A 24,846-nucleotide genomic window follows, 5' to 3' on the forward strand; every position below is an offset into this window, starting at 1 on the left:
TCTTACAATATTATGGGATTAATCTAATGAACAGCGTAAATTTCGTATTAATTTGACAATTATAAATATAAGATGAAAACAAATCAAGATATATAATTACAAGTCTCTCTTTACCAAACTCCCATGGCTTTTTTCAATTGTTCAGTATCAATTTCCCATTTCTTTTCTGTAGCTTTTGGACCAACTTTTTTAGCATAAGCTTTTAATGTATTTTCAATGGTTAGTTTGGTATAATTTGGTAATTTTTTCTTTAATAATTCGACCATAGTTGGTACGGTGAAATCAGTATTATGAACTTCTTTAGCAAAAATTTCTAAATCATTTCTTTCTAAAATTAATGTTTTGGTCTTTTTGGGTTTTGGTTCTTCACTTATCGATACACCATCTGAATTTATTGTTATAGTTTCCCAATAATTATGAAATGGATCTATACTTGTAACATTCTCTTTTAAGATTTCTAGCTTCAAATCAATTTCAGATGTTTCATGCCAATGAACAATGGGTACTAATGGACCAAGTGCTCTTTTCTTTGTATTTGTTATTTTATCATCTTCTAAGAAATCTGATAAATCTTCTTCACTTCCTTCATCGTCTTCATCATCTTCATCGTCATCTTCTTCATCTATATCTTCCCCTTCCCCTTCTTCATCCTCCTCTTGTTCATCATCCCAATCTATAAACGGAGTTTCAATGGACAAAAATGGATTTCTCCCAATCCCTAGTTTTGGATCTTTTGTGTATGTTCCAATATATGTTCTAATATTTTCATAAAATCTAATATATTTAAATTCCAAAGGTGCAGCATCTAATTGATTTTCAAAAATATATTTAGCAGTAGTACTTTCTTGGATATCATTAAGATTATCTTGATTATGCTTAGATTGAAACCAATTTTTCAAATCATTTGGTTTAGAAGATTGTAAATTTTCATCAAATGATTTAGTATCAATTTTGTTTGGAAGTGGTAAAAGCTTAACATTTGCCCTTAGGTAAAACTCATGGAATGATCTTGAATAATCAAGATTAGAAGATTCTTCTTTAGTTGTAGATTCATCAGTAATTGTTGAACTCTTGACGACAGATTTTGGTTTGAAAAAATTTGAAATTTGTAATTTTTGCTTTTGTTTTAATTTCTCTTCTTCAGCTTTCTTCTTTTCGTCTTCAATTTTTTGTTTTTCTTCTTCTTTTTTCAAACGTTCCTCTTCTTTCCTCTTTTTCTCTTCAAGTCTTTGTTTCTCCTTTTCTTCCTTTTCTTTCAATCTTTGTTTCTCTTTTTCTTCTTTTTCTCTTTGCAATTGATCTCTTTTTTCCTTCTTGATTCTTTCCTTTTCTTCATTTGCCTTCTTTCTCTCAAGTTCTTTTTCAAGACGTTTTTGCTCCTTTAATTGTTTTTCAGCTTCTTTTGCTTTTTCCCTTTCTTGTTTCTCTAATTCTTTTTGCTTAAGTTTAGCAATTCTTTCCTCTTCTTTTTGTTTCTGCTTAGGAGTCTTTGAAGGCGTACTATTATTTGAATTTTGTTGCTCTTGGTTCAACACATCTTTTGCTGGTGTATTGAAGTTTGGTTTTTGAGGTGTTGTTTGCTGAATTGTATCTATAGTTGATTGTATCTTAGGTTTTACTGGGGAATCTTCCAGTTCGATATATTGTGGTTCTGAAGCCTTGTTTTCAGGTAATGTATCGCTCATTGTATCCAAAGTAGCAGCCATTACCTTCCCTTATTTCGATAAACTGTGTTTTTGTCAATGAGTACCACTTTTAATTGAAATCTTTCAACTTTTCAAAATCAAAACTCGCTTCTGTATATTTTCATCTTCAATAAAAACGCGTCACCAAACACGAAAATGTCTTCGCGAATTTATATTCATATGAGTGGTTATTGACACGGTGACTTACATAGTAATAATTGACAGATTTTGATTCAAAGCTATACAAAAAAAAAATCAAAACAAAAAATTAGTACGTACAAATCAACAAATGATGAAGAAAGATTGAATTCAAAGTGAAGATTCTACTGGTGATTATTATTGATAGAGTACTGATATGATATAGCTGGAGCATGGATGAAGAAGAGATTCCACCAAGTGATGATGAAGGGATCTTTCTCTCGACTCAAATACAGGGGAAATTGGATGATTTGGATCAAGAAACAAAGAAGAATGAAGTTTCTGATTTCTTACAGAAATTTGCCTTGAAAACATCAGAATCATCATTAGTATCATCTGTGTCATCATCATCAAGCAGTATACCAACACCTAGACCGCCTTTAAAAGTGAAGAAGAATGCTCAGCCAAAAATTACAAAACCAAAACCAAAGAAAAAGGCAAAGAAATTATCAGTCACAGATCAAATGATTAGGAAACTTTCTGGTAAACCACAAAAATTCAGACAAATGCAAATTAGAGAACCAACCACTAGTGGTGATCTGTTATTAAAAGCAAGTGCAACTTCTTCTTTCAATAGTGATGATGGACATTGTTATGATTCGGTTTTCACACCAAATGAATGGAGACATTTGAAATATACATTTAAAAGGAAAGAAATACCCAGAAGGTCTGAAATATTACACCCAAGTTCTGATTGTACATCAAAACTGAAATTATGGGAAGCATCTACTGAATCACCGGATTTTGATATGAATGATTGGAATAGTTTATATGGATATCATTCTCCACAAAGAATTGGTCATGTTGAAACTGAGATTTCACCAGCCATAACTTTCAGTCAAGCATTTAGAAGTTCACAAGATGGGAACTATGGTCCTCCTGATGATACAAGGATCGTACAAAATGATAAAATATCACCAGTTTCATCATTCAGTGAGGTTGGATTTTCGTCAGATGAAGGTTCGATTATAGAAGTTGAACCAATATCCAAACCAAGAGTACATCATAGAAATTCAACAAGGGGAACGCTCGATGATCCAATAGAACTGCTGAGCTCACAAAGTTCAATAATAAGCAATATTTCAAAATATGATACATTTCCACAAGATGTTTGCTTACCAGGTGAAGTTAAATACAAAGGACAAGTCAAGATGAACAGTAATTCGCAACATATAATCAGTCCTAGGCAGAAAGATCAGGATGAAATACCTGATAGCTCAGATGATGATGATGATATAACACATATTATTCAAATTGTACGACGTGATGGTGATAATGATAATTTAGTATGGGAAATTTCGTGTAGTAGTGATGATGATGATTTTTAATGAGATTTAATGAATTTAGAGACAATAGATGATTGAGCTTTTCATGATTCTGTAGACCTTTTTTCGAATTGAATCTTTGCAAGTAGGATTCATTTTCGTCTTTTATATGTTTTTAATTTTGTTGATGTAGTGCCTTTACCGAGCATTTTCTATAGAAATTATAGAAAAAGTAAACAAACCATTGATCAAAAGTAAGAACAAAAGGGAAGAATCCCACACCATCCAACTTCAAAACCAACTCACATCATGTCATATTCATACGCAAATACACTTAATGGTTCCATATCGTCACTATCGGCATCAGTATCGCTTTTAGGGAATAGTCTGAATTCATTAGACGCGCTATCAGAAGATTTCGAAAGGTTACCAACAGTATTAAAACAGTCAAACATTTTCACATTAATACCTGAAACTGATTTAAATGATGCTAAACAACACCTTGTTTATGAGCTAGAGCCTAAGATAGAGGCATTAAAGGATAAAGTCAGATTAAAAATATCTAAATTAGAAAGAAAAAAATCAAATTTAGTATCCAAAATTGAATTGAATCAAGTTAGAATAAATAATTTCAAAAATGATGAGAAGGCAAAGAAAGCAAACCAAGAGAATGTGGAGATTGAAGGCTCAGAAGAAGAATTAGAGAAATTAAGACAATTAAGACTTAAGAAAGATAGATTAAAATTCAAACTTTCAAGTGTAAAACTACAACATAGAAAAGCAAGATTAAGTATGATCCCACGTTGAAAACAAAGTTTTACATTAATGATAATTCCAGGTTTTTAAACATCTTACTAGTCAAATGTTCCAATCCATTCAATTTAGCACCAATACTAATCAAATTTGGATCTTGACAATGGATTAATAATTTTTCCACTTCAATAACAACAGAATTATTAAAAGTTATTGATCTTGTTAAATAATCATTTGTTGAGAATTTATTTAAACCGAAAACATGTCCCAATTTACGTTTATCACGATCTAATATATCATTTAATTTTATTGTATGATTTTTCAAACCTTCACGTAATTTATCAACATGACTTATTCCATTTGAATCAATTTCATTCCATGGTGATTCTGTAATCTTCTCTAGGGATTTGAATTCAATTGAAATCTCTGTGTTTAATATAAAGAAATCTATTGTTAATTTATCTTGAAATTGAGATAAATTTTGTCCTGTGGCCAAAGTATCAAATGTTTCAGATAAATTAATTCCATGTTGAGGGAATAATATAGATTCATGAGGTTTATTCAATGTATTATTACAATCTGATAAATTCTTAAGGATCTTCCTCAATTGATCAAGGAACCCATTGATATCATTCAAATCAAATTGTTTTAGTATTTCAATTTCTCCAATCAATTCAGTAATCATTCCAATAATCTTAGTTATTTGTACTAATTCGATTGGTGATTGTAATTTCAAATGAATTTTCCTATTCAAAGTTTTTAAATGTAGTTTGATATCCAGATCTATCAACTCAGACGAAGATCTTGATACGATTCCTTTAACTTGCTCGGTTCGATTGGAACTTATTGGTAATTTGATGATATCTTTGGAAGTTATAACATCAAGACAATGACCTAATGTCTCTATAATCTTGGGTAATTCTGGTTTGATTATATGCTCTATGAGCCATTTTTGTTCACTTTTTTGCACAGTTTCCTCCTGTTGTTTGATTTCGTTATTCGGTATCTTTGGGAATATCTCAGTAGTCATTTTAATAGCAGTTTCTCATTGATGGGGTTCAAATGGTCTTCCATAGTTAAGGAAAGTCAAATTACTTTGAAATCGCGATCAAAATAGAAATCTATAAAAATTCAAAACGATCAACCCATAATTTTGACTTAAACGATAACATCACCAAAAGTCAAAAAAATACAATACAAAAACATTAGCAAAATGTTGTCAAGACACATACCCAATGTCACTCAAGTATCAACTACAATCTCCAAAAGAACATTCATAATCTCCACTTTGGCAACTTTAACAAACTCTCAATATTTCAAGAATATTCAATTGGCTGATGAGATTGAAGATATTCATAATAAGTTACCATTCCCACAAATGGATGAATTTATTCAGCAAGCAAGAGAACCATTACACGAGGATCGTAAATTTCCAGATGGTCGTATCAAATTAAATTCATTGGAACAAAGTTCAATATTCTTGATTAGTGGGATAAGTGCACTTTTAAATCCTGCTAATGGAACTCATATTAATAATTTTGGTGAAGTTTCATCATTTGAATTTGTTTTAAAAAATTTGAGAGACCAAATGTTACAAACTTCAACAGGAAGATCTATACTTAGAGAAAGACCTTTAATGAATAATGAAACATTAGATCCAGAATGGTTGAAAACATTACCAGAAAATTCTTTAGGTTTCCAATATTTGAAATTTACAGAAGATGGTGATTCAAGAGCACCTGTTAAATTGATCCAAGATGAAGAATTAGCATATGTATTCTTAAGATATAGACAAACTCATGACATTGTTCATATATTGACGAAATCTAAAATTGATTTAGCTGGTGAATTACCTGTTAAGGCATTTGAATTTGGTAATACCGGATTACCAATGACAGGATTAGCATGTTTTGCATGGTTTAAATTAAGTGATAAACGTAAAGCTCGTATTAATATGTTTGACTCATTTTTGAATGGATTACAATCAAAACCTTTTATTGGTGTAAAATGGGAAGATTTCATGGAATGGGATGTTGAAGATGTTAGAAAAGAATTAGGTGTTATTCCACAAAATTAAGAGGGATTACATCAGTATAATTATTAACTGTATATATTAAACATTATAAAATCTATTTATGGAATCTATGTAAGATACGATTTATTTTGGATTCTTCTAAATGTGTTGAAATTTGTTCAACTTCATCGCTACTATTAAGTGATTTTTCATCACAAGGTTCAACCCCATATTTAACCAATTCTTTTCCAGTCATAGCATTATAATAATCCTTTTTATCAACTTCTTGCGTTATAGTAACAGGTTTCCATAAACAAAGTCCCCAATAAATGAAGAATGAAATTAAAAATGCAAAAAATGTATCACCATAATAAAAATTAATTATACCTTGAGCATTTGAAAAATAATGATTATTAATTTGCCATGCCATACCTGGTAAACCTGGTGCTGTGGCACAAACAAATGCAACCATAGCTCTCCAATTAACACCCCAAGTATAATAATAATCTGAATCTTTAATTTTAAAAGCATGAGAAATTCTATATTTCCCCTTTCTAATTATAAAATAATCACAAACAATAATTGAAATGATTGGAGTTGTAATAACACCAAATGAACTCATAACTGTAAGGAAACTTGAACTTGTATTATAAAAATTCCAAGGTTGAACAGCAAATGATAATGCAGTTGTTATTAGGGCACCTCTTCTAATATTTATATATTTTGGTAATACACCTGCAAGATCCATCCCACCTGCAAATCCACAAGTAACAACATTTAAACAAACTTGTGAATAAATAAATGCAAATGCTATAAATGTAGCTGCACATCTTGTTGCAGCATCATAATGTTGATTCAACCAATAAAGGACAATATCAGTTGGAACCCACATTTGTTCACCATATGCAGCTTTTGTACATGAAGCACCAATAACACCAAATAATGGAACCACAGTTGTTGGGATTAATAAGGCAAGTACAGTACCTGCCCATAATTTAGTTTTGGAAGATGCAAATCTTGAATAATCAGCTTGATTTGTTGAACCTGGTGAAACTGAACTGAACCAAATAGTTATGATATAAACCCAAGTCCATGCTCTCTTAGAACCTTTCAATTCTGTTTCTAAAGTGAATAAATCACCATATCCATCAGCTTTATTAACAAGGAAAATAACCATCCCTAACATGGCGAAAAAACATGAAAAACATGATGTGACTAATGGAATATTCATCTTATGAGGCTTAATAAGATAACAAAGTGCACAAATGATTTGGAATATTATAAACCCAACAAAATCTCTTCTTGTCATTGCAATTCCGGGGCTAAAAGTATTTGACATATTCATATAAGAAGGAGACCAAGCAGAAAGTAATAATGAAGTAGCAAGACCACCCATCCAAGCATTTGAGCCAGCATTAACAATACTCAATAACACTCTAACCAAAATACCTAAACCTGAACCATAAATCCCAAATGAAATTCTTTGACACACAGTATAACCAATATGCCAATCTGTCCCAGGGTAAGAATTTGCTAAAGTGAAAGCCAAAGTTAATAAATCACCAAGAATATAAGCACCAATGATTTCTCTAACGTTTAACCCAAGGGATAATGAAGATGAAGCAGATAACCAAGTAACCATACTTAAAGAAATGATCCCCCAATAACCAAAATTTGACCAAAACCCCCATATTCTATATTGTGGTTTTATAGGTTGTAAATCAGGATTTTGTAGTACTGAAAGAGTTTCTCTTTCTGATACTGGGACTTCCAGAGTCCTTAAAGCCTTGCTCAAGAATGACATTGTTTGAACACTATGAACAATGAACTATGAGACAAATTGACAAGATCTTCAAGAGATATACCTTAGTTTATATAACAATGGATGATCCATAACATGATGATAGTTTTTTTTTCACTTCATCGTATGGTATGCATTTGCAACGGTTTTTTCAACACTTTGCAACCGTTGTTTATATGATTTTTCCGTTGTTAGAGTATAAAATTTGGTGGTATTCACTTATATGGATTGGATGTGACTGTCATTTCTTTGTATGGTGTGATACGTGTCAGTAAGTATTATGTAATACTTGTACTGTGTATGACATAATCACCGTATTTTAAAACACGTCAACATTGAAAACTTGAAAAGGTTATGAAATTGAATCAAAATAGAATCAAAAGATTCAGTGCGTGAACAGTGTATACATTATACGTTCAACAGATATTACAACACCCAATTATACTAGACAGATGAAGTAAACTCATAGAATGACTACTGGAAGCACTGGAAACACATTGGATCAATACATCGACATATCACATATTCCTTTACTACTGGCATATCCCACATGTTTATTAGCTTCTACTCTAATATATCAATCATCAGATCAATTGAACATTGGTGAATTATTACTCAAATCAATATGGATCCCCGGTGTGATAAGTTCATTGCTGATAGTGGTGTATTACTATATGGGGAATCAAGCACAACAGCGAAGAACATCAGTATCATCAACATTAAGTTCATCAACTAGTACTGGGTTAAAGGACATTATATCATCAAATGAACAATTTTTAGCTATTTTTGGATTATTGATTGTTAATTCTCAACTGGGTTCATTAAGAACTGTGGTATTGGCATTAGTTCTCATAATAAGTTCAAATATTTGGTTTAGTGGTGCTTGTTTGATTTATGATTTATGGGTATTATATTCAAGTACTAATGAACTATACCTTATACCAAAATCATTAGATCAATCAAATTTATATTTTATAATATTAAGTTATCTTATACTTTATCAAATTCATCCACAATTAAGATCAATTAATTCATCAAACAATATTTCACAAGATTTAAAATTACCAATCATTATATTTATAATTTCTTTAATTGGATTAGTATTAAATTTGGAGAAAATTCAATCAAGTATGATTTTAGTTTCATTAGGTTGTGGGATTATAATAAATATAACGAAATTAGATTTGCAACAAATTAAATTTTCAAAAGGTTCACCAACAATAACAGGTTTAATATCATTAATACTGGTTGGATTATCATTTAATAACCTTTTCAATTTAGAAAATAAGCTTAAAATTTTAGGAGAATTGATTATAATTTTCCTATCTGGTATTATAAATGTTAATGAATCTTTTTTTGAACCCCAATCAACTAATTCACATTCACACACCCATACATCAATTGAACAAGAAGATTCAATAATTCATGAATTATTAAAACATAAAGATACAAGAGCAATTTTTTCATTCTTATTATTAAATACATCATTCATGTTTATACAATTTCTTTATTCATTTAGATCAAAATCTCTTGGATTATTATCAGATTCTTTACATATGGCATTAGATTGTACTTCATTAGCCCTGGGGCTTGTTGCCGGGATATTAGCTAAAAAACCACCAAATGAAATATATCCATTCGGTTTAGCTCGTATTGAAACTCTTGCAGGTTTTGCCAATGGTGTTTTATTAATTGGTATAGTAGCTGGTATAGTTATTGAAGGTATTGAAAGATTATTAAACCCTGTTACTTTAGAAAAAACTGGTGAATTATTAATTGTTTCATTCTTGGGGCTTGTTGTTAATATCGTGGGGATTTTTGCTTTTAATCATGGTCATGGTGATCATGGAGGTCATAGTCATGGACATAGTCATTCTCATGGACATTCTCATTCTCATGGTTCTGGTTCTGATGATGATGATGATCTAAAAGATAATGATAATATGAGAGGGATTTTCTTACATATTTTAGCTGATACTTTAGGTTCTGCAGGTGTTGTTATATCAACAATTTTAACATCAATATTCCATTCACAAATATTTGACCCATTGGCTTCATTATTTATTGCAATTATGATTTTTTTCAGTGCAATTCCATTAATTAAATCAAGTGCATCAAATTTATTATTAAGTTTAGATGATAAAAAAGATGAAATGATGAAAGATATATTAAGTCAAGTTTCTACAACACCAGGTGTTGCTGGATATACAACTCCAAGATTTTGGCCAAGTGTGGAAATTGTAAATAATGATGTTGATAATCATGGACATTCACATTCAATTGAATTAAATGAAAAAAATCATCAACATGAACATGATCATAGTCATAGTCATAATGAACATAATCATAGTCATGATACTCATAGTCATAGTCATGATCATCAGGATGAACATAAACAAGAAGTTAAAAAATTCAATCTATTAGGTTATATTCATATTCAATATATAGAGGGAGAAAATTCAACAATTATAAAGAAACGAGTACAAAGAATCTTTGAACAAAATGGGATAAAATGTTGGATCCAAGTTGAAAATGAAGATTCAAATTGTTGGTGTAGAAGTAATAAATAGAGGATATAAACATTGGTTTTTTTTAGAATTAGATCAGTATTATTTGTAGTTTATATTCGTTTTGTTTTGTATGTTGTTGTCTTTACCGATGATTTCGGATTTGTAAGTACATAAAGAAAAAAAAAATATTTCATATATAAACAAAAAACTGACATATAAAAAATCAAAATATTATATACAAATTTACATCAAACTAAAGAAGTTTGGGTTTGAAATAGGAAATTATTATACAAGAACATGTCAAGAGTCGGAACATTAGTACTAGGACCAGCTGGTGTTGGTAAAGTAAGTGAAAACAACCATTCTTTTTCTTTTTTACTTGCAAACTTACTAACTATATCATAGTCCACATTTTGTAATGCAATGATAACTCATATGCAAAGTATAGGACGTCGAGCTCATATTGTCAACTTAGATCCAGCTGCAGAACCATCAGAATTTGAATTCACAATAGATATCAGAGATTTGATCTCATTACAAGATGTTATGGAAGAATTAAATTTAGGTCCAAATGGTGGATTAGTTTATTGTTTTGAATATTTATTACAAAATTTAGATTGGTTAGATGAAGAAATTGGTGATTATAATGATGAATATTTAATTTTTGATTGCCCTGGACAAATTGAATTATATACACATATTCCAGTCTTACCAACTATTGTTAAACATTTACAACAACAATTAAATTTTAATCTTTGTGCTACATATTTATTAGAAGCTCCATTTATTATAGATCGTTCTAAATTCTTTAGTGGTGCGCTAAGTGCAATGAGTGCAATGATTTTATTAGAATTACCACATATTAATATTCTAAGTAAATTAGATTTAATTAAAGATGAATATTCTAAAAAACAATTGAAAAAATTCTTAAATCCTGATCCATTATTATTACATCAAGATGTTAATAATACAACAAATCCAAAATTTGCAAGATTAAATGAAAGTATTGCTCATTTAGTTGATGATTTTGGTATGGTTCAATTTTTACCATTAGAAGCTAAAAATTCTGAATCAATTACTACAATTTTAAGTTATATAGATGATGTTACTCAATGGGCTGAAGGTCAAGAACCTAAAGAACCAAATGATGGTTTAGAATTTGATGATGATGATTTAGAATGAATGAAATTTGTATATATATTGAAATACATTGGTAAATGATAAAATATAAAACATTGTATAATTTTTAAAACACATATATTATATATATATATATTACATTAATTCTTTTATTTGGCTTCATTAATTTTCGTAACTAGTTGTTCCAATCTTGATTGGATTTTGGTATCTTTTTTGGATTTTGGTTTTGAGATTTGTTTCTTTGTTGTTTTGGTAGATGGTGAAGATTTTATAGATTTGGTTTGTTTAATCTTTGGTGATTGTTTAGTCTCATCTTTAACAAATTCTTGTTCTTGATCTTGCTTTACTTCCTTTTTAACTCTTTTTTTACTCTTTGGTTGATTAATTTGTTGATCATAACTATCAACAATCTTTGGTATATTTTGACAATCACCAGTTACTATAAGATCAATATGTTCAACAAAATCCACCACACTAACTGTTGGTTCATCAACATTTACCCATATAACACAGCCACGAGCAGCATGAACTGATCTTGCTAATTCTCTAACTAATTTTCTAACTCCTGGAATTTTCAATGATGTTCCTGCAATAATTAAACAATCAGGTTTGGATTTTAAATCTAAAGTGGAAACTTGTCCAATATGTTCACCATCTGGATGAAATTCATTATATAAAACGATTCTTGGTCTTAAACATCCAATCCCTTGTGATCTTTTACCAGATAATATCCTTATTTCATCTAATTCAGTACATTCTGGACAAGCTGGAGCTTCATTACCTTCAAATAATTCAGGTTGTAAAGTAGAATTCCAACGACATTTGGAACAATACATATATTTTATGGTTCCATGTAATTGAATAGTTGGTGGATATGGTGGATTTGATTTGATTGGCACTGTGGTTTGTAAATCTGATAAATCTGTTTCAAGACAATCTATATTTTGAGTATATAATCTTAATAATCTTCCATCTTTTGATATATCATTCAACATTTTATGGAAATCTGTTGGTTCTGATTCATTAGTTAATTCATATAATTGTCTAATCATTGCATGGAATTTGGCTGTTGATTCATAATCTCTATAAACATTTGAATCGAAAAGTGCCTTACCAGTAGAGCCTGATGAAGTTGCAGATTTTAAACCTTGAAATAACCCATTTGATGATCTAAAATCAGGAATCCCTGAAGCAACTGAAATACCAGCACCGGTAACACAGGTTATTTTCCTAGAATATTTTAAAGCATAATGTAAGAAACTAACATCTTCATTATCAATTAAATCATCTTGATCCAAGATTGGTATATCTTCATCATATGAACTTATATTCAAGATTGTACCATTTTCAGGTCTATATTTCATTCTTGGTTTTCTTTTAGGTTTTGTAACAACTTTCTCTAATTTCTTCTTTTGGTCCATTTCTTCTTGTAAAACTCTTTCATTTGGAGGAGTTAGGGGGTATGCAACTTCCCTTTTCAATAGCTCTATACCATCACCATAGTCTTGTTTTTCATCTTTAACTTCAACATATGTTTGTGATGATGGTGGTGTTATCATCGACATTTTAATCTCTCTATATTAATTATCCCGTTATTATTCTATATCTTTGAAGTGGTACAAAAACGAAATCGGGTATTAATTATGATGATATGATATGATTCTCTGTCTGTACTGATCTTTGAATGAGTGTGAACCTCTTGAACCTAAGGTATTTGGTATGAATATGAATATGAATATGAAAACAAACAACAAAAACAAAGAAAAACAATTTGCTGTGGAAACAACTGTTCTATTCCATTTCAACAGAAAGTCCAATTTTGTCTAATATTTTAAAATTTCGCACTTTGCATTTTATGTTTTCAATTATCCGAAAAGGGAAACTTGCCATTTTCGCTAAATTGAGCCCTCGGTATTCCAAACTCAGGTGACGCGTCAGGTGACACAAAAACCATTTCCGACCATTTTCAAAATCTTCATTAAATTAACATCAAAAAAGGCAAAAATTAAAGTAAATAAAGAAAGTTGATTAAAGTGAGATCGAAGAATTGATCAATTTTCATAAAACAGTTCCCCCATAATGGTACAAATCAGTGAAGTGAAAGATAACAACTCAAGAGAGTCTAGAACCGCTGCTCATACACATATCAAAGGTTTAGGTCTAGATGAACGTGGTATTCCAAAACCAATTGATAATGGGTTTGTTGGTCAAACTGAAGCTAGAGAAGCTGCTGGTGTCATTGTGGATTTAATTAAAGCTAAAAAGATGAGTGGTAAAGCCATTTTACTTGCTGGTGGTCCAGCTACTGGTAAAACTGCAATTGCATTGGCTATTTCACAAGAATTAGGTCCAAAAGTTCCATTTACTCCAATTGTTGGTTCAGAATTATATTCAGTTGAAGTTAAAAAAACTGAAGCTTTAATGGAAAATTTTAGAAGAGCTATTGGTCTTAGAATTAAAGAAACTAAAGAAGTTTATGAAGGTGAAGTTACTGAATTAACTCCAGAAGAAAGTGAAAATCCATTAGGTGGTTATGGTAAAACAATCTCTCATGTTATTGTAGGATTAAAATCTGCAAAAGGTACTAAAACCCTTAGATTAGATCCAAGTATTTATGAAAGTATTCAAAAGGAAAAAGTCACTGTGGGGGATGTCATATATATTGAATCAAATACTGGTTCTGTTAAAAGAGTTGGTAGATCAGATGCTTATGCAACAGAATTTGATTTAGAAGCTGAAGAATATGTTCCATTACCAAAAGGTGATGTTCATAAGAAAAAGGAAATTGTTCAAGATATTACATTACATGATTTAGATGTTGCAAATGCTAAACCTCAAGGTGGTCAAGATGTTTTATCAATGATGGGTCAATTATTAAAACCAAGAAAAACTGAAATTACTGAAAAATTACGTCAAGAAGTTAATAAAGTTGTTCAAAAATATATTGATCAAGGTGTTGCTGAATTAGTTCCAGGTGTTTTATTCATTGATGAAGTTAACATGTTGGATATTGAAATTTTCACTTATTTAAATAGAGCATTAGAAGCTTCAATTGCACCAATTGTTGTCTTAGCTTCAAATAGAGGTTTAACAACTGTAAGAGGTACTGATGATATCAAAGCTCCACATGGTATCCCACCAGATTTAATTGATAGATTGTTAATCATCCGTACATTACCATATTCAACTGAAGAAATTAAAATTATTATAGAAAAAAGAGCTAAAATTGAAAACTTACCAATAAGTGATGATGCATTAAATAAATTAGCTTCTGAAGGTTCTTCAACTTCTTTACGTTATGCTTTACAATTATTATCACCAGCTGGTATATTATCTAAAACTTTTGGTCATAATGAAATTCAAGTTAGTGATGTTGAAGAAGCTCAAGGTTTATTCTTAGATGCTAAAAGAAGTACAAAAGTTTTAGAAACTCAATCTGGGTTCCTTTGATTGTTAGTTAATGTCTTATAGAATAACCGAAATAAAGATAAATGATGTATACTACTGAAATAAAAATAATTAAAAGTGAAGAATATTTACGAGTAAATGTATGAAATTACATTAAATTTTTGTAAATTGTATTAGTATATACTATTAATTTGTCTAATTACCTAATGATGAAATTTCTTTCAAAAATGAAGTTGGTGAATAAATTTGAGTTGAACCATAAATAACTGATTTACTATTACCTTGACTTGTAGCTAAATTTGCCCATTCTTGTAAATTTTGATATTCTAAATAATTACCACCACCAACAACGAAAACAACAGATTCTAAATATGATTGTCTTTTTGGTTGTTTTGAATGTGAACCTCTAATAACTTTTGGATCATAATATAAATAATCATCTGTAACTCTTAATCTTTCATCTCCTGCATTTTGTGGATCCATAATTGTTTCCACTATATTTGTGATTGGCATTGCTTTTTTTTCTGGTAATAATCTCTTGATACCTGAAATTAATGAACCAACACCTTCAGTTAATTTACCATCTGTTAAATTATATAATTTTGATGATAAACTTGAAAATAATGCGCCTGAATTTGCTTGTGAATTTTGTTTTGTTGTATCTTTTGCATAACTATTTAAAACAATTGATGAATCTCTCATTTTAGAATTTTCTTTAAATTTACGAATATATTTTAATGCTTCAATATTAAAACCTTCATGTTTACTAAAACTTTCTTCAACTTCTTTAATAAAATTTGTTGGTAAATCTGTAGTTAGTAACATGACTAAGAAAGTTCTTAATTTGTCTTCTAAATTATGAGTATTATTATCTGTATTTAAAACTTCTAAAAATGTTGATCTTGATTTTGGATCACTTAAACTTTGTTCAATTTCAAAAAATGAATCCAATCCTTTAGCTTTCAATTCATTTAATAAAGCTAATAAAACATTCATATGCATATCAATAATTGTCTTTCTAGCTGTTAATTCTGGTAATTGATTAACAGTTTGTTGTAAAGTGTCATCTTTCTTACCATCAAGATCATTATAAGATTGGGCACCACCACTTTTAGTTAATTCAGCTGCAGTTTCTTTATAATTTTTCAATTCTGTATCAGCATTATCAACAGCATCTGGGAATGGTAATTGAGAATTTTTATTCCAAAAAAAATCTTTTGGATCTAAATCATATTGTTTTTTAGATTTTTTACCATTTTCTTCAGTTTCTAAAGTAATTGTATTTCTTTCTAATTTGAAAACATCTGCAACTAAGCATTGATAAATCCATGAATGAGCAAACATAGCAGCAAGATCTAAATTACGATCTAGTAATACCAAGACAAATCTTTGTGAAAAATCTTGACTTGTAGAGAATTTTGTACTTATAACGTAATCACGTAATTTTTGATCTAATTTTTGTGCAACAAATTCAGATGGACCACCTGGTTGAGCACGTATTATTGGTATGTTTCCTAAAGTTATTATAGAATCATATAATCCACTTGCAACTTTATCAGCCAATTCATTAATTTGATCTTCAGTTGTTTTGGCATCACTAAACGAAGAATATATATTTGGTAGTTCTAATGAAAACAAACTTGGTTCTGTAACAACATAATTCAAATATTGATCATAAACTTGTAAGATTTTTGATGATTTACCAGTGACAGCAACTAAACTTGCAAATTCTTCTAAAAGATCACGGTTTAAACTTGATGTAAAATTAATATAGAAACTTGAGTATTTATCATCTTTCAAATCTTGGACAATTTGAGTAATGTTTGATTTTGTAGGTTCGACAAAATAAATTGCAGGAACATCTGGCAATGGTGATCTTGAAGAATTAATCACAGTATGCATTGTTATACCACATCTCAATAAATCATTGACCCTTAAAACAGATGAAATGATAGAGGTACTTTTAGCATCAAGAACAAGAACCTTCCATACAATTTCTTCACCATTTAACCCTGATGTAAGATCTGAACCTTCTGAATTGATATTTAAATGAAGCATTTTCTCTAAAGAAGCTAAATGAATTTCCAAATGTTAGTGAAATGTTCAGCTTAAAACAACAATTACAAAACTTTAAAGCCACCAAAGCACCAAAACTCACCTATTTGCCTTTCCCTAAGAGTACTCCCATGATTCAATGACATCTTCAATTTCTGAAATCAATTCCTGATCAATGAAACAACCAAATTTACCTTGCACGCTTAAGACAACTCAATAGTAAACACGTCTACAAAGTGCCATAATAAACTCGATCTTTGATGGGCGCGGAATTCGCAAAAAATACACAAGTCGCGAAAACTTTGTGAACCTTTTTGAAATGGCAGATTTTCGAGGTCACGTGACATTTCTATCACGTGATTCAATTCTTGGTGTCTGGGTTTTTTGTTTACTGAGATTGCATCGGCTTATTTTAAGAAGCTTTGCATAGAACCAATTTCCAGAAACAAGTGACAAGTTTCCAAACATCCACGGACCATAAGGCCTAAAGCCTGAAAGAATGTCTTACTCATCGGCTACATATCTCTCAAAGGTAATGCATCGGTCGAAGAATCGGTATAGATTGGCATACACTTGTTCTTTGCAGGTTCATCAGTGAAATTGAGATGGTATATAAGTGCTGCTGACTTATCTGTTGGATGAGTTAATATTGATGGTAATGGATCTAAAGCTCAATGCTATTGTTATGTTATTAGGTGTGGTGGGTGTTGTAATGGGTGAATATTATTTAAGTGCTTTACGAGACTTGATTGAAAGCTCAATCTTTTATACCTTGTGGGCGTTAGATAATTGGGGGATCATCCTTGTGAGAATTCTGGAAGACATTTTAGAAATGTGGTTGGTAAATATTAGCCGACCTGCTTTGCATTGCAAATACGTACTGAAAGTTGTGTGTGTTTTTTGATCAAGTTTGAGCTTTGAAGCAATAGTGTCCAAGAGTACCTAGTAGGACAACGGATACACAAGGCAAAATTCGAATCCATACAAAGAAAATGCTTTACTTAATGGATAAGTTGTTATGAATACTTGATCATCTGTCTAGTTGTATCTTATTAATAATTCATTATCCGTACGTTGGTATATCATATCAGGTTCAATTGCTTACAATCTCTCGGAATTAGAAATTGATTTGTCTTTAATCAAATTGTTCAAAAGGACTATTCGTTTAAAAGGGTCGAGAAGTTCATAGGATAACGATTCTTGTACAATTACAGGGCCAGAAGAAAATCTATTATTTGTACATATGCATATATCTATAGTACTTCCCTAAGTTCTATAAGATGCAATTTTTTGATCGCATAACTTTTAACACTTGATCTTGGTCCTTTGAACGGTTGAAAATTAATCGCTTTCCGTATATTGTTAGTTTTAACTTTTTATCCAATTGCCGTTATCATTAACAATGTTACTGGTGCGTAAAGTGATAGGTGTTATATTTGATGAAGAACAACTAATTCTATTGATTTAAAAGGATATACATTGTGGGTTTATTAGATTGGCGCTATGGTGAAACAACATCATGGATAGAATTAAACAGTTGTATTTGAGCATCCATCTTGAAAGGTGCAAGACATGGGTATGTACAACAGTGAACTTAGTACATGTACCCTCAAGCTACAGCAGAAAATGTCAAGGTTTCAGGTTAAAACAATTTATTACTTCGTGCATCGTGTTTTTTTGAGTATACTTTTATTTGCAGCTTTGGACTTTTACAAAATATTTGTCTTTTGAAGAGTACTTCATAGAAAATATGATCCTTGGACCTTGACTGGGTAGGTATGGATAATAGACACTACTGAAGGGGATTTTAGGAACTCAAGCGTTGCTGATGGGGACATTTTGTCATGTTAAAAGATTTCCAATGTCTTCAAATGCTTTAGACACATACCTTTACATACGATATTGGTCGGAAAGTATATACAAATATTCTTACTCATAAATCGAACCACTCTACAGCTAATGGTGTTCTCATCCTTGAATAAGAGCCAGCTAGATTCAAAGTTGGTTTATTTATCTCAATTCTACTTTATGATTTATCGGTCCTTAAAGTTCCAGCCAACTCATTTGGATCCTAGTAATAGCATCTGGGTGTATCTATGTTATTTTGACCTGATATACTGATCACTAACTGACCAGTGAACTATATACTATCATGGTGAAGTATAACCTCTTTTAATAAATGCATTTGTCTTTTTTTGTGTTTAAGATTTATATACGGTCATCATTTGAGTCCACTGTTTTTTTAGTATGGTATACATCAATAGCTTAATGCTAATCGCTTTTTCATATCTGGCTCTCTTTTTAAAAGCAATACATACCTTGGTAGCGATTCGTAGTCTATAATATTACACAAGGGGCTTTAAATGACTTCTTGAACCTCAAATCATCTTCCCTTATAATTAAGAGAGAGAATCCACAAATTTTTTCTAAAAATAATTTGATTGATTATAAGCCTATTTTCTGTGTGCATATTTGTAACCTATAATACAAGAATATTCATACCCTATAGTTGAAAGATGATGTGAATGACACAGAACATGGTGAGCTAGCTCTTTCTTAAAAGGTTTTGTTATTCAATATTCATAGATTTTTCAGTGCAAGTGGACATATTATCAAAGTAATTGAATGATTAATGGTACTATTAATATTGGTTCAAGACCTTAAAATGAATCAACCAAACTTATTCAAACAGGTTTCCCAAATAAGTCCCTACATCACAGCAATATAATAAATCAACATATATCCATAAACCAAACTATAATAACAAAAAACGAATGCAAACAACTCACGTGTGTTTATTTAAATAAAAAAAGAACTGAAATCAAATTATAATCAATACTTCAAACAACAATAACATATATGATAAAACTCAACAATAAATATGCTTCATAAAAAAAAAGATTCCTTCAGTTGTTAAATGAGGATTTGGTAGAAATGTGGTATGTTCAATAACCTTTTAAAAATGTCTCTAGTATTGGATCATCATTTAAATGCTCTTCAACAACATGATAAATCTCCATCAAAAGATTTGGGAATCTTTTGTTAAAAAATTGATAGAATCCATTAGGCAATGGGCTCATTCTAGTGGCTAGTTCTGGTGGTAAATCATTAAAATGATGATACTTATTTCTCAATGCTCTTAATAAATCCATTAATCTATCCGGATGGTATTTTCTGTATTTACCTAAATTATCAAGAAAATTTTTATCAAACTTTCTACACCAATCATCAGCAATAACTTTGGTAGCAACAGATTCTAATTCCAACAATAATGCACTTGGTGGGTCTCTTCTTTCAACTTCAAATCTATCACTTACTTTTAATAAGAAATCCAGCTTCTTAGAATCATCCCAAAAATAAGGATGGTTTAAAACCTGTGAAGTGTTTAATCTTAACTTAGGGTTTCTTGAAATCATTTTTGAAATCAAATCTTTAGCTTCTTCAAGATTATCTGGTAAAATTTCCAAAGCTTCTAAAGAATATTCACCTTTAATTACATTACCTTCCCTCAGGTAACGATCACCAAATGGATGATTCCCATGAGATAATATATAAAAGAAAACACAACCCAATGAAAAAATATCAATGGCTCTGGTTAATCTTCTCTTTGATAACGTATCAAACACAAGTGGCTCAGCGATTGAATTAGATGATGTTGTGAATGAATGGTCACTTGAGACAGAACAAGAATTATAAATTGTATTTGTTGCATCCACCAACAGTTCAGGAGCTCTCCAACCTGAAGTACCAGCTGCATGTTGTGTTGTAGCTCTAAATGAACTTTCATCAGTCTCTAACCTTTTACATAAACCAAAGTCTGATATTAGAATTCTAACTGGTGCATATTCATCTTTACTTGATCTTGATTTAATTTTCTTTGGTGGTGCAACTAAAATATTCTGTGGTTTAATATCTCTGTGAACTATCTTTAAAGAGTGCAAATGATGTAACCCTTGTGCAATTTGGAATAAGACGTCCACAGGATTCATCAACTTTGTAAGATCTAAATAATTTGTTGGCTTCTCGATAATATCCTCTAAACTTGCACTGCATAACTCTAATGCAATGTATAAAAACTTGTCATTTGTTTCACTGTAGAAGTACCGTATAACATTTGAATGATCATCACTTTCTGTTAACAGATTAATCTCATGACTTGCAACATCGTAGAACTCTATAAGCATTCTCTTTACAGCAACATCACGATTCTGAAAAGTCCCCTTATAAACCATGGTACCATAAGAACCGTAACCCAACACAGTATCAGAGATCGTCAACTCGTTCAACTTCTGTGGTGCGTTAGAACTTTCCGGTTTAGATATCGTTGTATCAGCTGCCTCCACTGTGTCTTTATTTTCTAAATCATTTGATTTCTTGTTCTTTTTACCACCTCTACTTCCTCTTTTACGTTTCTTTACAACATTACTTTCACCATTGGCCTTTTCACCATCCTGAGTTGGGACGACAATCTTCACTTCTTTCTTAGCTTTTTCCTTACTTTTATTTGAATTCGCACCATTGGCTGATGTGGGGAGTTCTTCCTTAGAATCTTTCTTATTGTCAATAGATTCTTTGTTATTCTCATCTATGTCATGATTGACTAAAATTTTAGATTGCTCTTCATAGGTAACCTCTTTCAGTTCTAGTCCATTCTTCTTCAAAAGTGCATTCAATGAGGAGAACCAGTTGAACCTTTTGTAAAAAACACCAAGGAAGAAAACAGAAATTAGTGAAAAAACCAATGCCCAATTGTTAAAATGATTACCTTGAGCTTCCGGAGAAGGACCAATTTCTAACATAGCTTCAGAGGCAGATGGTAATCCAAGCCATTGAGATCTTGAAGGTGGATTATAAGTATCTATTTCATTTGATCCTGGTGTGTAAGGTGGACGGTGTGGTGGGTATTGTTGAGGGAAATTTGTTGGATACCCCAATGATGCCTTTGAAGGGTTAGGTTTATTGTAATTCATAGCACCATTTGTAGTTGAATGAACACCAGTAATAGCAGTAATGAATAAATCCGGTATATTTAAAACACTTGGTACTCTCCATCTTTCACTCAATGAATATCTTGAGGCTGGTGCAGATTTGACTAATGATGGATAATATTCACCAGACATGGCATACCACGAACCATTTTTAGTGGTGTCAAGATATACACCCAAGTTCTCTTCTTCTTCAAATCCCAAAGGAGCTTTCAAAGGGTGTGGTACAATCAGGTAATTATCATTGATTCCACTATTAGCTAATCGTTCATCTTGTAAAATATCGAAAACGTTGACAATGGTTTGCGGCAGTTGACTAACCCATTTTGCAATCTTTGACTCCACATCGATTGCCAATAAGGTGTTATCATGAAATGGTGCAATATACGTTTGATCCAATGGTACTGTGTTTTGATAAGCTAAATCCATATCAATATTGTTTTGACCCCAAGTCGAATAAGTGACATTCCAATGAACATTTTCTTTTGAATATATAGTTAATTCATATGTTGTTTTACCAACTAGGACAATTTCTGGGCAGCTTTCAGTCGTATCATCTGTATCTTTACAAACTTTGTCATTTCCAAAAGCATCACATCCTGAGCCATAAGATGAAACTATTTCACCTGTATTCACATTCAACGAGTAGAGTGCAGACTTTCTGATACCAGTATAGATTTTTTCATCATTACTCAAAGCAAATGGACTTTGTAAGACTAGATGACTGATTGAAACTGGTAATTTGTTCAATCCGAACTCTTTATTGAAAAAATATAAATTACCATCGCCATAAGGCTCCACCATCCAGCTTAAAGCATCTTCATCGATATTTTGATCTTCTTTTGATTGATTAGTGGTGATTTTGACTAGTGGCTCTTCAACATCTAATGACCAAATAATTTCACCTGTCTCTCTATCTAAAGCATGTAATGCACCTTCAATATCGGAAGCTAATAAAAGTTTTGAAAGTTTAAAATCATTTATGGCACGATAATTAGCAGCCTGAAGAGAAATTTGGTTATTCTCAAAATTCCAATCATTCCCATATGTGTTCTGTGCTCTCTTAGCGATGGCATCTTCTGTTATTGTTTTCACTGTTTTATAATTTGAATTTGATATTCTTGATAGCCATACAGGAGATATGAAAAAGAATAGTACTGAGAGAACAGGAAGTATGGCCAGTAGCAAGTTCCTAAGAGGGAAATGCATTTTTTATAGAAGCCCCCTATTCAATACTAGCTTTTTGATCTTGAACAAAACGTTGGACTACCTTCTATTTCAATAATTAATTTTTTTTTCAATTTCCAAAAGTCAAGCTCCTAAGCATATGGTGTGACAATTCTTGTTAGCTCTACTCAAAGTGGCTAAGCTTTCAAATCAATAGCAAATGGATCTTAAGAATAGGAACTGACTATGCTTGTTCTTTTTGTTGTGATTTGTAGTGGTCTGTGTATTACCAATCTAGGCGGCTAGCGTTTGGGCTATATGTATAGGCAGCTGATTTTTTTCTGATGATCTACTTTTTTCGTACCTTCGCGCTTTTCAATATTCGCGAGCTGCGCGAATTGATTTTATATTTTTTCCTATACTTATTCAATTCAAGTACTTGTATATGTGTATGATAACTACAGGCTGAATTTAGAATCAATTAAATTAATATCAATTATAAATACTCCTTTTTAAGAGTAGTGAGTATATATGATTGTCCAAATGCAATCAGAAATGTATAAATATAAAACCATATTATGTAAACAAGATCAAAGAACTAAATTTTAAACAAGATAAACCAAACAAAACCAAGTGAAAACCAAACAAAAAACAAATCAGCATCATTGAAAAAAAGTAAAACAAGTTATGAAAGCAGGGTATAATTAAAGGCATTAGTCATTTCAGTCGTTAAGAATAAATAATCTTATTCTAAGCAGCATTGACTCTATATTCAACAATACCTCTCAAGATTTTAATGTGTCCATAAAATGAATCATAATGGAGATCATCATTGATTTTAGCATTCTTTGGTCTATTTCTATGTTCTAACCCTGGAACAGGCCATGTACACTTCAATCCCAATCTATTACATTCTGTACATCTAGGTCTAGATTCACAGCATCTCTTCTTACGGTGACGGCAAGTCAAACAACCCATTCTTGATCTCTTGGTTTTACCAGTTGAATATCTGTGTGATTTAGGAGTTGAATCTGAATGACCATGACTTTGTGGTGAAGAACCTTCTAAAAGAGAATCTGGGGATGACATTGATGTATATGATGACTCTGTTGCTGATCTTATAGTATCATGACTTAATGTTGTTCCAATGTCATCAAATGATGATGAGCTATGTTGAGCATCTAGTGGGTATTCATGAACTGGGTGACCAACTGCTGTGATCTGAGCACCACTTCCGTATAACCAATTAGCATTATGCGAATACTGTTGTGAAAAGCTTGAACTGGTACTTGTTGGTGAATGATAATCAGTAGCGTGAGAAATTGAATTAACTGGTGAGTGAATAACATGAGCTTGTGGTTGTGGAATATCAGCAGCAGTAGATGACATTGTGTTTGATAATGGATCAGAAGTTGAAATATTTGGAAATGATTCTACTGGTTCACCAGATTGTTTTGGTTGACTAGGACGGAATCCATTCCATTGAAAACTTGGTGGACCGTTGATATGATCTGGAACCATTGTTTTATATATAGTTTGAATGGAACAAAGTGATTGGTGAAAAAGAACTGAACAACTAGAATATTATGTTCAGTTATGAACTATGTTCTCTAATGCAGGAGCTTGATAAATAATATTAATCAAAGACAATAATGCTGAACCAACTATAATGATTTTATAATTGATCTCAATGTTTGATTTTTAGTGTGAGGATCTTAAAACGTTCTACACGATTTACTTGAAAAAAGAACAATACCTGACTCTTATATACGTTTTCCAAAAGATCTATAGAGGTCCAAATATCATGAAGTCTAAAAAAAAATCCACTGTACTTCTGTGAATTAGCCGATGTTGTTACATTTTGA

At 31.1% G+C, this 24,846-nt stretch overlaps 13 protein-coding genes across 13 annotated transcripts; 6 read left to right on the top strand and 7 right to left on the bottom strand.

Moving 5' to 3' along the window:
• Positions 1-110: 110 nt before the first annotated feature.
• Positions 111-1,706, bottom strand: RLF2 (Rlf2p; the record flags this gene model as incomplete). Its single annotated transcript, XM_011278222.1, has 1 exon — positions 111-1,706. One exon carries the CDS (start codon positions 1,704-1,706, stop codon positions 111-113), a length of 1,596 nt encoding a protein of 531 aa, XP_011276524.1.
• A 350-nt stretch (positions 1,707-2,056) lies between these two features.
• On the top strand, positions 2,057-3,211 carry BN7_1166 (uncharacterized protein; the record flags this gene model as incomplete). The annotated part of the gene is made up of 1 exon (XM_011278223.1): positions 2,057-3,211. The coding sequence occupies one exon, from the start codon at positions 2,057-2,059 to the stop codon at positions 3,209-3,211; it is 1,155 nt and encodes a 384-aa protein (XP_011276525.1).
• A 246-nt stretch (positions 3,212-3,457) lies between these two features.
• SPC19 (Spc19p) lies at positions 3,458-3,955 on the top strand (the record flags this gene model as incomplete). Its single annotated transcript, XM_011278224.1, has 1 exon — positions 3,458-3,955. One exon carries the CDS (start codon positions 3,458-3,460, stop codon positions 3,953-3,955), a length of 498 nt encoding a protein of 165 aa, XP_011276526.1.
• Positions 3,956-3,965: 10 nt separating this feature from the next.
• On the bottom strand, positions 3,966-4,931 carry RAV2 (Rav2p; the record flags this gene model as incomplete). The annotated part of the gene is made up of 1 exon (XM_011278225.1): positions 3,966-4,931. The coding sequence occupies one exon, from the start codon at positions 4,929-4,931 to the stop codon at positions 3,966-3,968; it is 966 nt and encodes a 321-aa protein (XP_011276527.1).
• Positions 4,932-5,114: 183 nt separating this feature from the next.
• On the top strand, positions 5,115-5,978 carry COQ4 (ubiquinone biosynthesis protein COQ4; the record flags this gene model as incomplete). Its single annotated transcript, XM_011278226.1, has 1 exon — positions 5,115-5,978. The coding sequence occupies one exon, from the start codon at positions 5,115-5,117 to the stop codon at positions 5,976-5,978; it is 864 nt and encodes a 287-aa protein (XP_011276528.1).
• Positions 5,979-6,030: 52 nt separating this feature from the next.
• On the bottom strand, positions 6,031-7,719 carry THI7 (thiamine transporter THI7; the record flags this gene model as incomplete). Its single annotated transcript, XM_011278227.1, has 1 exon — positions 6,031-7,719. The coding sequence occupies one exon, from the start codon at positions 7,717-7,719 to the stop codon at positions 6,031-6,033; it is 1,689 nt and encodes a 562-aa protein (XP_011276529.1).
• Positions 7,720-8,186: 467 nt separating this feature from the next.
• On the top strand, positions 8,187-10,286 carry MSC2 (metal cation transporter MSC2; the record flags this gene model as incomplete). The annotated part of the gene is made up of 1 exon (XM_011278228.1): positions 8,187-10,286. One exon carries the CDS (start codon positions 8,187-8,189, stop codon positions 10,284-10,286), a length of 2,100 nt encoding a protein of 699 aa, XP_011276530.1.
• Positions 10,287-10,661: 375 nt separating this feature from the next.
• On the top strand, positions 10,662-11,408 carry GPN3 (putative signal sequence-binding GTPase GPN3; the record flags this gene model as incomplete). The annotated part of the gene is made up of 1 exon (XM_011278229.1): positions 10,662-11,408. One exon carries the CDS (start codon positions 10,662-10,664, stop codon positions 11,406-11,408), a length of 747 nt encoding a protein of 248 aa, XP_011276531.1.
• Positions 11,409-11,515: 107 nt separating this feature from the next.
• On the bottom strand, positions 11,516-12,931 carry HST4 (NAD-dependent histone deacetylase HST4; the record flags this gene model as incomplete). Its single annotated transcript, XM_011278230.1, has 1 exon — positions 11,516-12,931. The coding sequence occupies one exon, from the start codon at positions 12,929-12,931 to the stop codon at positions 11,516-11,518; it is 1,416 nt and encodes a 471-aa protein (XP_011276532.1).
• Positions 12,932-13,445: 514 nt separating this feature from the next.
• On the top strand, positions 13,446-14,816 carry RVB1 (RuvB family ATP-dependent DNA helicase pontin; the record flags this gene model as incomplete). Its single annotated transcript, XM_011278231.1, has 1 exon — positions 13,446-14,816. One exon carries the CDS (start codon positions 13,446-13,448, stop codon positions 14,814-14,816), a length of 1,371 nt encoding a protein of 456 aa, XP_011276533.1.
• Positions 14,817-14,969: 153 nt separating this feature from the next.
• On the bottom strand, positions 14,970-16,832 carry SLY1 (syntaxin-binding protein; the record flags this gene model as incomplete). The annotated part of the gene is made up of 1 exon (XM_011278232.1): positions 14,970-16,832. The coding sequence occupies one exon, from the start codon at positions 16,830-16,832 to the stop codon at positions 14,970-14,972; it is 1,863 nt and encodes a 620-aa protein (XP_011276534.1).
• A 2,942-nt stretch (positions 16,833-19,774) lies between these two features.
• IRE1 (bifunctional endoribonuclease/protein kinase IRE1) lies at positions 19,775-23,023 on the bottom strand (the record flags this gene model as incomplete). The annotated part of the gene is made up of 1 exon (XM_011278233.1): positions 19,775-23,023. The coding sequence occupies one exon, from the start codon at positions 23,021-23,023 to the stop codon at positions 19,775-19,777; it is 3,249 nt and encodes a 1,082-aa protein (XP_011276535.1).
• Positions 23,024-23,731: 708 nt separating this feature from the next.
• Positions 23,732-24,502, bottom strand: BN7_1177 (Zn(II)2Cys6 transcription factor domain-containing protein; the record flags this gene model as incomplete). The annotated part of the gene is made up of 1 exon (XM_011278234.1): positions 23,732-24,502. The coding sequence occupies one exon, from the start codon at positions 24,500-24,502 to the stop codon at positions 23,732-23,734; it is 771 nt and encodes a 256-aa protein (XP_011276536.1).
• Positions 24,503-24,846: the final 344 nt, after the last annotated feature.

The sequence above is a fragment of the Wickerhamomyces ciferrii genome, contig 00026 (assembly GCF_000313485.1).
Source record: "Wickerhamomyces ciferrii WGS project CAIF00000000 data, strain NRRL Y-1031 F-60-10, contig 00026, whole genome shotgun sequence".
Classification (NCBI taxonomy): domain Eukaryota; kingdom Fungi; phylum Ascomycota; class Saccharomycetes; order Phaffomycetales; family Wickerhamomycetaceae; genus Hansenula; species Hansenula ciferrii.